The 12190-nt window shown below is 38.0% G+C and overlaps 1 protein-coding gene across 4 annotated transcripts in view; it reads left to right on the top strand.

Moving 5' to 3' along the window:
• abr (ABR activator of RhoGEF and GTPase) overlaps positions 1-12190 on the top strand; it is a 145851-nt gene extending 133661 nt beyond the window's left edge. For all 4 annotated transcript variants that reach the window (XM_088320482.1, XM_088320481.1, XM_088320483.1 and 1 more), the window contains 7 exons: positions 1980-2039; positions 2212-2321; positions 4548-4687; positions 7597-7731; positions 8759-8864; positions 9881-10034; positions 11029-12190. In XM_088320482.1, coding sequence (XP_088176608.1) covers positions 1980-2039; positions 2212-2321; positions 4548-4687; positions 7597-7731; positions 8759-8864; positions 9881-10034; positions 11029-11118 — 795 coding nt within the window. In that variant the 3' untranslated portion in view covers positions 11119-12190. The remainder of the gene's footprint in view (positions 1-1979; positions 2040-2211; positions 2322-4547; positions 4688-7596; positions 7732-8758; positions 8865-9880; positions 10035-11028) is intronic.

The raw sequence follows: 12190 nt of genomic DNA, 5'->3' as shown, positions 1-12190 counted from the left end.
GAGATCAAAACAAATTTGTTGTGGAATCCAGGTACCAGTACTCTACAGATATAACTAAAGGCGCAGATCAGGTACCTGACGGCGAGAGGCGCATACAAACCTAACCGAACTGATGGCGGTGAGCGGTTACGATCGTTAAGCGGTCACAAAAGCTGAGCCTTCTTTAGCGGTCTCTAGTGGTCTCCAGTGGTAGCCTATGGGACTGCTAGCGACTGGATTTTCCTATTAAAGCGAGGTTGATTTTTGTCGAAACAAAACCTTGTATCGAAATTCTTGCATGTAGAGGTGCTTATATGAAGATGTATCACTGTATTTTAAAAAGTGTCTTATGGTAAATCTTCAGTCAGCACTCTTTAGTCACCCAGGCTGCAGGATGTTCTGGGTTATGTAATGTATGGACGTTGCCTTGCACGCAACCCTTATGAGAAAGTTTGCGTGCCCACAGCGATGCTAGCACCCAGCCAACAAAAAGCCTCAGCCAGCGTTTACCCCTCGCCCATTGGCCCGGGTTGCGGTGCGTCGAACGACGACATGGTAGTAACCGAGTGGAAGGGCTCACATGGCGTTAAGGGCATGTAAACACGCTGATGCGGCTCACTGACCTAAAAATAGTCGTGTTGCAGACACATCGCAAATGATGCGAGCAGTTTTCGCAGTGGTCACGTGAGTGTAATGCAGTTTGGGGCTTACTTTTGGAATGTTTACAGTTTAGTTTTTTGATATCTGAAAGCAGTGTTGGGCTCGCTACTGAAAACCAATAAATTAGTTACAGGTACTCTGCAACCTTCACATTACTGATACAAAAAAGTAGCGTGTCACTCTGAAAGTAACTATCCAGTTACAAATTACTGTACATACTTCCATAGTAGCTTACAGCCTCAAAATACTTTAAAACAGCCACATAACAAGAAAAATGGAAGAAAATGTCTTCACCACTGCTTGGAAGCAGTGAATCCTTCATATTCTTGACAGCTTGCAAACCAACTGAGACAAACCATACCCATTTTGTTTCTGCATTTCAAACCACTTCAAGATCGCTTTCTCCATTTCTTTGTACGGTCCAAGAAGTTTTTCTCCAGGCATGGTGTATTACAAAAATAATTTTACATAGAAAAGGAGCAAAAATTTAGTGCTTACGTCTGCCCCATTGAATTCCCATTGGTTTGTTGTTCCTGTATAGGCCTAGTCACCCTCCCCCTGCGCTGCCTACTATTGGTAAATGGTGACACAAAACCAAATGTGCGCATTTACACTGACCCCCTGATTTAAGTATTTTATTTCATAGTTGTAAATTTAGCTTAAATGCAAGTGTATACGGTAGGGAGAATATCTGCATTTAGTTTTACTTTTTAGGCAGATACAAACACATTGTGTGTGCTGGAATGGGGGTTGTATGTGACAATATACGTAAGTAGAATTTTTCAGGAGTTTTAAAACTTCACCATTCAGTGTCTGCATTTAATGAGTAATGCTCCACAAAGACGGATGAGTTCCTAAATGTAATCATTTGTCATTTTTTCACAACTTGGGCAAACTACACACTTACAAACATGTCTTGGAAATGGTAAAGGGTGAATGTCAAACTCACATGTGTGTTCTGATGCATATCACTGGCTTAATACAAATCACAATGATGTTTCTTGTTACTAGCCTTAAAGGTTGAAAAGCACTTTAGCGCTCCTGCCGCTAGTGGTAGGAACGTGGTATAGCACTCCCGTCCTCGAGGTGTTAAAACAGTTAATTTTCTATCCGAGCGAGATGTACTCATGAAAAGATCAATAGATGGCTCACGAGCCATACGTTTCCGACTCCTGCTCCAAAACAAACCTCCTTGGCTGCATTCCTTCTGATTTTCTCCTTCATCTTGAGAGTTAATCTAATCATGTGCCGCTCGATGAGAAAAAAAGCATGCGTCATGCAACCGGCATGTTCGTTATCTATCACTCAAAATCTTCCCGTGTCTCTGTTGTGTCTTGCAGCTCGATCCACAGACGGTGCAGTCCAAGAACTGGCACATGGATGTTATCGAGATGAATGGGGTAAGTTCCCAGAACTCAAAGCATGTCCTGCTTTTAGGAGCTATGTTTAGAAGTGAACTAAAAGCCCCAAAAATTAAATTAACGGACTGACTGCAGAGCATTAAAGTCACTGAGGCCCTAATGTGGGTGCACAGGCTTTAAATTTGCTGCTTTTTCCCCCTTTTTTATTCAGATAAAGGTGGAATTCTCCATGAAGTTTACAAGCAGAGACCTTAGCTTGAAGAGGACACCATCCAAAAAACAGAGTGGCGTGTTTGGAGTCAAAATCAATGTGGTAACAAAGTAAGTATATGTATGTCTTTTTTTCAAACCCTTTAATGTTTTACACTGTCATTAAGGGCAGTGGTCGGCAACCTTTTCTGTAACACTGTCTGACAATATTCTCACGGCCCGATTCATAAATAACAGTAGCAATTATAACGATAATAAAAATAATAATAAACCTAAATCCACCTTATTTATTTACTAGATCACCACAGATCTAGATAAGACAGGAAAATGTTCATCATAATAATAATGATGATAATACCTAGTAATAATGATATTGTTAAGATAATGATAATAATATTACACAATAACATAACTATACAGAAAATAGTAAAAATATTACTGTAATTTGCGCATTATTAGGCGCATCAGATCATAATGTGCACTGGATTATTTGGCACATGGATTTGAACCTCAGTAAGAGCTAGCGTTGCATAAAAAAACGTATGAAGTATCATTTAACAACAATTCAAACAAGAGTATGTCATTTTGTACAAAATGTTACCCTAAACAAAAACCTTCAAGTAATCATCATAAGTTTCAGACACGGGCAATTACTTTCCAAAGCAACAGTAAAAGAGGATTTTCTATGAGCTTTCGGCAGTTCTGTGCTTCTGTTTTCTTTTAGCAACAAACAGTTAACATGTTAACCACAAGAGGGCAATCAAAGACCACTTTATTTGTTTCTCAAAGGCAGATGTGTTACTGTATGCATTATCATTTAAGAGTAACTTTACACTTCAAATGTATCCAGTACATAAGGTGCACTTTAAAATTTCTGGCCAATTTAGTGTTTTTAGTATGGATAATATGGTACTTATTTTACATTATTCTATTTAGACTTTTTGCCCTTAAACTTGACCTATGACATATAAAATCCGAGCTTTGAATAGCATATAAAAAAAAAATCCAATTAATTAGTTGACTTGATAAAGTAATTTACAAATTAATCCGTCACTAAAATAATCAACACAAAAAAAATCCAATTTCCTTTAAACGTTCCTGAGTTTTCCTTAATGCTTTGCTGCTAATTGCAGTACTATGAGGTCAACCGGATTATAAGGCATGGCCCCATAAAATAGTCTTTTGTCGTATACTTATATAAGGTGTTCTTGACTATAAGGTGCATGGAACAAAAACTACAGTAAGAGCTAACGTTATAAGCGTTGGACATTTTGTATACTTACTTTATATTATACACTCATGGTATATATTAGTGCAGTGATTGATCGGTCAAAGAATGTCGTTGATTATAATTGCATTGTATGCAACGGGAATTGAACCTGGGTTGCAGCGGTGGGAACGCTGTAACTCAACCACTAGACTACCAATTGTACCGAAAAAGCTTCAGAGTTGATCTCGTTATCACAGTGGCAGAAGCAAATGTTAAGACAATGTAGAAAACCGAAAGTCTGCCTGAAAGATATAAACAAATGCAAAAACTCAAAACAAGTCTTTGGTGTATTCAATGATTAAATAGACTTTAAGTCTATATATACCTTTTAGGAAAGAAATTGGGTTTTCTCCATTCTTTAACATCTGTTTCTGGCACCGTGAGCAAAAAAATGTGTGATAGAGAGATAAAATCGAATGCCTTTTCGTATGTCATTGTATTGTATTTATTTTATTCAGCCAGTATAAACCATAAACATGATATATACAAGAAATCATTTGACACGCGGACACTCAATAATGATAAAATAATAGATTTAAAAGAATACAAAGAATAGAGTACAAAATATATTGTAGTGTATAATACAAGGTAATTATATAGAATAGTTTAAAAAGAAAGAATATGTAAATAACAAGACTAGAGTAGAATAGGTCGGAGGAACGCCGTTGGCATAATAATACTGTACATAATAACCTAAATCAATTCCCGTTGAACATACGGATAGCGGAAGGGTAAAAACTCTCTTTAAGACGTGAAGTCTTGGTCGCAATGGAGCGAAGACGGCGACCTCAAATCAAAGTACCTGCAGGGTGACTGGGATCGTCTATAATTTTTAGTGTCCGTTTTCTAGTTCGATCGATGTTGATACTTTGCAGGGACGGGAGGCCAGTACCTATTATTTCAATAGCAATAGAACATCTGTATCACTGGGTCTTATTCTTGTTGTTTTTCAATCGATCAATCATTGCACAATATTATACCGTAAGACCTCGTGTAATAAGGTATAGGTACAGGATGAATACTGTATGCATTTCCAATTTTATCATCAATGTTTGTACCATGTGCAGGCGTGAGCGCTCCAAGGTGCCTTACATTGTCCGCCAGTGCATTGAGGAAGTGGAGAAGCGGGGAATAGACGAGGTGGGAATCTACAGGATCTCTGGTGTTGCCACGGACATCCAGGCCCTCAAAATGGCCTTTGATACGAGTAAGAAATTGAATATTGTTTTATAGCTAGCTCAGAAGAGTGTCATTCCTTTCAGTGCGCCCGCATAACTCGCCACGCGGGCAATTTGGAGAGAATATATCATCCATCTAGAGCAGTGTTTTTCAACCAGTGTGCCGGGGCACACGGGTGTGCCATGAGACCTTGTCCAGTGTGCCGCTGTAATTTGCCCAATTTTATCTTTCCAAAAAAATCAGGCCATTATTCAGTATTTTTGCTATCTTCAGACGAGGAACTGTAATAGTCATCCATATCAGTAGGTGGCAGTAGATTTTTATATACTTTTTATATACTAATTATCTGCTCATTAAGTAGCACAGTGCATTAATAACTTAATTTGTTTAACAAAGCGTTTTAAAATTGCACTGTAAAAATAAATACATAAATAAAGCACATCATTCGTTTTTATTTTAAGTATTATTTTCTTCTTATCAGGGTTGGGTAGGGTTACTTTAACTTGATTACTTTCAATTACTTTTGGATTACTCCAATACCAAATATGCTAATAAAAGACAAAACAAACTAAATATGAATAAAATTGTGACTCACAACACGTGGTAAGCTTTCTCTCCTGGCTTTGATCTCTTTGATCTCCGGCAAAACTAACATAAAATGCGACAGAAACAAAATGAAAATAAATCCAAACAGCTTGCCAACATCATTTTTGCCGTTCCATGTATTCCGTTACTCCCTAAGCCTGCACAAAATTTAGTAATTTTAGTCATATTTAGTTTCTTTTGTCTTTTATTAGCATATTTGGTATTGGAGTAATCCAAAAGTAATTAAAAGTAATCCAGTTAAAGTAATACTACCTAACCCTGCTTCTTATATACTAATTCTCTGCTTATGAGGTAGTAAGTAAAGTGAAATAGGGTTTTTAGGGGTTATTGTTATATCTTCGTTATTCATTATCCATTATCCGTTATCCTCAGTTCATAATACGCTGCAAAGCCTAGGAGCCGGGACACTTACTCTCAGCCAAAAGGCCAAGCTAAGGTCCTAGCCCTAAAGTCAGAATCCTAATCAATAACATATTTGACAACTTCATTTTCAAACATTTTCGACGGACGGTGTGCCTCAGAACTTTTTTATAAATAAAAGTGTACCTTGGTTCAAAAAGGGTTGAAAAACACTGATCTAGAGCACATGTGTCAAACTCGTGACCTGTGGGCTAAATACGGCCCACATATTTTCAAATCATTTTAAAACCAGCGTCCAAAAATAAGCAGGTAAAAAAAAATCTAAGACAAAAAACTACATATCCCATAATGCCTGTTGACTACGATATCTGCGGAGTGGAGGGCTCTGCCACTAAACACCCATATTTCCATATCGATGCCAAAAAAGTGTAATAGAAAAATATATGATAATAAAAATGTCCAAGAAGGTTTTGTCATACATTGATACCTCAACATACAAGAAAATTGTTTCTATATCATGCTCGTATCAAGAATTGCTTGTATCTCGAACAAATTTTCCTGATACAGATTAATTGAAAACCACTTAATTTGTTCCCAATATCGTAAAATCATTCTAGATAATGCAGTAAATACATCTTCCTGATAATTAAAAACACATTAAAATACTAATTAAACGTATAAATACAGTAACAAGATAAATAATACAATAATATAATTACTTTAAAGGCACAGTCTCTAAGTGGTTATGTCTAAAAATTCTCAGAACTTTGATTTTCTTTCGTATCTCAAATGACTTGTAGCCCGAGTATCTTGTATGTTAAAATATTACTGTATTTAATTTATAATACATGTGTAGTGACTTTAATATGCAACGGTAATGTTTGTGACTTGAAAAGGGCTGCAATTAATTACTATCTTAATAATTGACCAGTCTCCGACTTTTGAAACGATTAGTCTAATAATCGGATAATTATTGAGTTGTTTTAATTATGGGGCAAATGATAAATACATCATTACATAATTAATTCAAACAAAAAATAAATTAAAATGCCTTATCCAAACCAATTAGGCAAGGTTCTCAGTCAGTAGAGACATACACCCATACATAAACCTTGTCCATGTTTTAATGACAGGCAAATAAATAACAAATTAGGTATCTAGTAAACATTTTTTTTACCCCGGTAAACCTAGAACAGGCTCATGAGCAGCAGTAGAACAAAAAATAGAATAAATATGTGCATGTGGTGTTTAACAACTGACGTTTTCATCTTTTTAACCACTAATGTTTGTTCTTCGGACTGCAGGCATTTAATTTCACATACGTTTGTCAGGCACACTTTGGCATAACACTCAAGCTCTCTTTTATAGCGAAATATACACATAAAAATTGTAAAACACATGTCATCAAAACTATATTGGCTTGAATGTTACTTGAATCTTACAGAGGCAAGTCAGACTCTGTTTCATTAAATTGTCCGACTGTTCTCTTTAAATATTGGAGCCTCACCGAGGTACTGCTTTGCAAATGCAGTAGTCTTTTTATTGGCTGTATTTAGGCTTCAATATTCCCAAACTTTAGACGTTTTGGTACACGCCGTATCTCAGCAGAGATTAATCATGTAAAGATGCCGCTGTTAGAAAAACAGGTGTGGTGAAAATAGTCGACAATGGGATTAATCATTGACTATTTCTATTATCGATATTTGTTGACAACATCGACTAATTGTTGCAGCCCCAGACTTGAATAATTAATACATTCAGAGTTCCTTTATATGAAGGAATAATTACATTAATTTTGCATTCCATTTGCATTTAGTTACTTGTTTAAGTCACACCTGGCCCTTTGAGGACAGCCGTTAAGCTGAAGTGGCCCTCAGTGAAAGAGTTCAACACCCCAAAGCTAAACAAATATATACATCCAAATTAGGTTAGTTTTAGGGAGTTTTTGAGTTTAGTTTGCCTGCTTTGCAGATACCAAAGACATCCTGGTGATGTTGAGCGACATGGACATCAATGCCATCGCCGGAACCCTCAAGCTCTACTTCAGGGAGCTGCCGGAACCCCTGCTTACTGACCGCCTGTACCCAGCCTTCATGGAGGGAATATGTGAGATGCCTTACTTTTTTTTCTTTCTTTACTCTGCTTTGTCTTTGAACCTACAACCCTCTGTGTGTAATGCTAGAACGTTACCGTCTGTAATGTCTAAAAGGCAAAACTGACTTCATTCGCTGGTTAATTTGAAATCCCAAAAATTATATTTTAGGGCCAAAACCTTAACCCAACCTCAAAGTACAATTGCAACCCTACCATTAACCAAAATCCTTACCCTAGTTTCAACCAAAGCCCTAACTCTACAACCTTGTGTGTAAGGCAAGCATCTTACCAACTGAGCTGTTGATGATGTGAATTGTTCGCATGTCAAAATTGGCTTCAAATTATTAGTAATCTGAAACCCTACAGATGCTAATTTAGTGCCGAAACCCTAACCCAACAACCCAACTGAAAACCTCACCCTTGCTCCAACCAAATCCCTAACCCAAGTCAAACTGAGACCCTAACCATAACTCCCAACAAAAAACTCTAACCCTTGCTCCAATCAAAACCTTACCCTACCTCCAAACTAGCTCTAACCTTAGCTTGCAGGATTTTACTGGCTTGACTAGGTATTAATCCCACAACCTTGTGTGTGTAAGGCAAGCATCTTACCAGTTGAGATATCACGTAGATTGTCTGCAGGTCAAAATTTTGAAACCCTACAAATGCTAAATTTAGGCCGAAACTCTTACCCTTAGTCCAACTGAAACCCTCACCCTTGCCTCAACCAAAACCCAAACCCTAGCCCCAAACAAAACCCTCAATTGAACCCTAATGCTAGTTCCAACCAAAACCCTAACCCTTCATCCAACCTAGCTCTAACCCTAGCCTTCTGGATAATACTGGCTTGACTAGAGATTAAACCGATAACCTTGTGTATGTAAGTCAAGTACCTCACCAGTTTAGCTACTGGTGATCTGGATTGTTTTATTTCATCACAACAATTGTTTTTGAATATTTGTGATGCCTTACTGAGTGATGCACTTTTGTGCTGGACTCAAGTGGACTGAACGTGTTTTGGTTGTTTCCCTCCCCTCAGCTCTCTCCGACCCGGCCGCCAAGGAGAACTGCATGATGCACCTCCTACGCTCACTGCCCGATCCCAACCTCATGACCTTCCTCACTCTGCTGGAGCACCTTAAACGGTATGTTCCACTCACTCTACACTATTCGAACAGCATCAAAGGCTATTCGCGTACTGCCCACCAATTTTCAACAGCCAAAGTTAATTGCGCCTCAAATATGTTTTTTTTTACCAGTGTTTCTTAACTATTGGGTTGTGACCCACTTTTATATTGGATCCCAGGCATCTGCAAAATAATACCAAGAAGCGAAAAACTAAGGGACAGTAACTAACACTCCTTAGCAGTTGATGGAAATAATGCCATGCTTGAACCCTTCCTGTTGAGTCAATCAGTGACGTCTGATTGTGTTTGAGAGGGACCACATCTTATTTTATTGTGATTTCTGGGCGTTTTATTTCCTTTTTTTTTTTTTTGCTCATGATAATGGGTCCCAAGAATTTATTGATAAGGGGAAGAAAGAGTGAAAAACAGTGATAACAATGATCCATTCAAAGAAGGAAATGATGCAAAATATGAAAATGAAAATAGTGCATGAGTGTCTGCCATTGAAGCGCTACTTAAAGGTACATTTAATGGTTTGAAAAGGTTTCTTTTTCATATTGTTTACCGGTACAGTAATCCCCTGTTTATCGTGTGGTTTGCGTTCCAAAACGTCATGCAATATCTAAAACCCGCAAAGTAGAAAAACCTTTATTAAATTATTTCTCTTTTTTTTTGTTTATTAAATATTCAAGAACAAACTCAATTTACAGGCCTAAATATTTGTTTAACATTTAAAAGTACTGTACTTTAGAAACCTGTTTTCTATTTTTCTTTACAAATAACTTCGAAAATGAAAATTCTTGACGTAACCTTGACGTTCATTTGCTTAACTATTAGAGACACGATCCACTTTATTCTACATGATACTTTGTCGTCATCATGTGGACGTTATTAAAATTTGCATTGACCTTTTGGTCGGCAACCCAAAAAAGCCATATTGGAGTTTCAAGACAGTTGTTGCAATACAATTTGTATGTTGCAAGGTAATTCTTTGAATAAGGAGTGGGTGACGTTTTGATCATGTGCTCACCCAGGGTGGCGGAGAAGGAGCCACTCAACAAGATGTCCCTCCATAACCTGGCCACAGTGTTCGGCCCCACCTTGCTCAGACCCTCAGAATCCGAAAGCACCAAGGGACAGAGTATCACTACTGCCTCTGACATCTGGTCACATGACGTTATGGCTCAGGTAACACAAGGGTCCAAGTTTTGGGAAGAAACGCGTCACAATCAGTTTTTTCTGTTGTCAGTTTAGCTTAAGTGTATAATGTTTTTTTCCGCACTGTAAAGTACACGGGATTATAAAGCGCACCCCCAAGAAAACAGTCTTTTGTGATATTGTTTTCTTATATAAGACGCACGGACTATAAAGGCGCATGAGATAAAAACTGCTAGGATTACACTTAAAATTTTAAAGTATCAATTCTAGCCAATATATGGTGTTCAGGTGCGCCTTATAGTCCGCAAAATACGATAGTTTCACACACTTTCCCTTTTACGGGCTCTCGCCTTAAAAAAGCTCGTCCAGAAAGCTGAGTTCACTTTTTATTGTGCCTAGTGGCCATTTGCAGCCATTCATCACAAGGGTTGTGCTTTTGGTACGTTCCTTTCATTTTATGACGCTAATAAAAATAAATATTCAAAAATAGCATGGCATGCATCGACAGAGACTCGTGGGTTTGTTCCAGTGAGTCGGTGTTTGTACTGGAGATTGCCTAAGGTCTCTGTTTCTGTTTCAAAAAAAACAAAAGCGTATATTGCACATTCTATTACTTCAAATTTTCCCATTTTGGTCCGTTTCCCTGCATAAAAGCAACTGTAGATCAAACACTTCACAATCTGCTGGAATCACAAAATATTTTCAGGTTTGTTTTTCAGCTTTATGTTTTATCATTCAGCCTGCATTTGTAGCCTAGCCTACATATTACGATCAAAAAAATATTTCTAAACACAACGCATCTATTCACAAACAATAGGGAATTTTTTTTAAATCTAAAATTTGTTAACTGGCTCATTTTAACAGTTGAGTAAATGCTGTTTTACACCTGAATCAATTTACCATGCTGTACAAACTCACTCTACACATAACCATACACACCAACACTACCGTTTTATGCATTAGACCAGTGGTCCGCAACACAGCAAGGAACTACTGTAGTGACATTGTGTGTTTTTGTGCACAGGTACAAGTGTTGCTGTACTACCTGCAGCATCCTCCCATTTCCTTCGCCGAACTCAAGCGCAACACGCTCTACTTTTCCACTGATGTTTAAGCAAACTGGAGCGCGGCAAGACTGCAGCACGCCTCCCTTAGCCACCCCCGGTCCGCCTACCTCGCCTGTCTGTACAGCGCCCCCACTCACACTTAATACTTTTACTCCCAAGTACCCCTTCTTTGATTAAGAAGTGGGTGACGTTTTTGTAGTCTTCTCTAGATAATATTGCGACGCGTGGGGGATCGAGGAACCAACCAGATGAGAGAGCTCCCGGGGGTGGGAGTAAATTGGTCGGCCATGGCCTGGCGCCGTGGCACGGACTTTAAAACTAGGGATGTGACACCGAGTTCCCTCTCCTTTTCAGAGGCATTCCATCAGCAACTGCATTTATTCTGAATTTTTTTTCCTTTTTTTGTGCTTTCTGGCTGTGTCCATGGAGAAAAGAAGGATTTGTTTGGCAAAAAGTCTTCTTTAACCATCACAGCAAACGATTCTTGGCCAGATTCGCCGTATTTATTTTAAATATCTATAAATATATATATATCTGTGCCTGTACAGTTCCGTGCAATTAGAGGAAGTTTGTTTTTTGATGTTTATTCAGGTAGTGATGTTATTTTCAGTCTATTTTCACACTTGCCACATTCACAGTTGGTCAATTGAACGGAAACGTTCACCACAGGAGTTGGTCATTTGCTAACCAACACTTTGTAGAGGATAAAAACACACGAGGGGGTTCAAACACAGGAAGTGAAATGTCTCCTTTATTTTTTAGCGTTGCGTTCTGTTCTAAGCATCTCACTGCACTGGTATAATCTCTAGGAAGATTTGTGTACAGTTTTTGCCCTCATTGCATGTTAGTTGAAATCCAGCGACGATAGGCTGTGTGGGCAAACGCCTTTTTGTACTCCGTGCAAAGCCAAACCTTCTGTCAGATCTGCGACAAATTGAGGAAAAACCCTAGATGCTGAACGTAGGACTATTTGGTATTTTTCATAGAAGAATCCAAAAAAAAACATGTTTTGTTTTACTTCATTTGCGAAGAATTGAATTATGCTGTATTGTTATTTTAAGAGTGTAAATGTGAATGTTATCTCCCTTTTTATAGTGAAATAAAAGACAAACCAACTCA

The sequence above is a fragment of the Urocampus carinirostris genome, chromosome 17 (genome assembly GCF_059441175.1).
Source record: "Urocampus carinirostris isolate Australia breed hairy pipefish chromosome 17, RoL_Ucar_1.0, whole genome shotgun sequence".
Taxonomy (NCBI): Eukaryota; Metazoa; Chordata; class Actinopteri; order Syngnathiformes; family Syngnathidae; genus Urocampus; species Urocampus carinirostris.
Note: the sequence above shows the minus strand (reverse complement) of the source record. Positions and strands in the feature narration are given on the sequence as shown.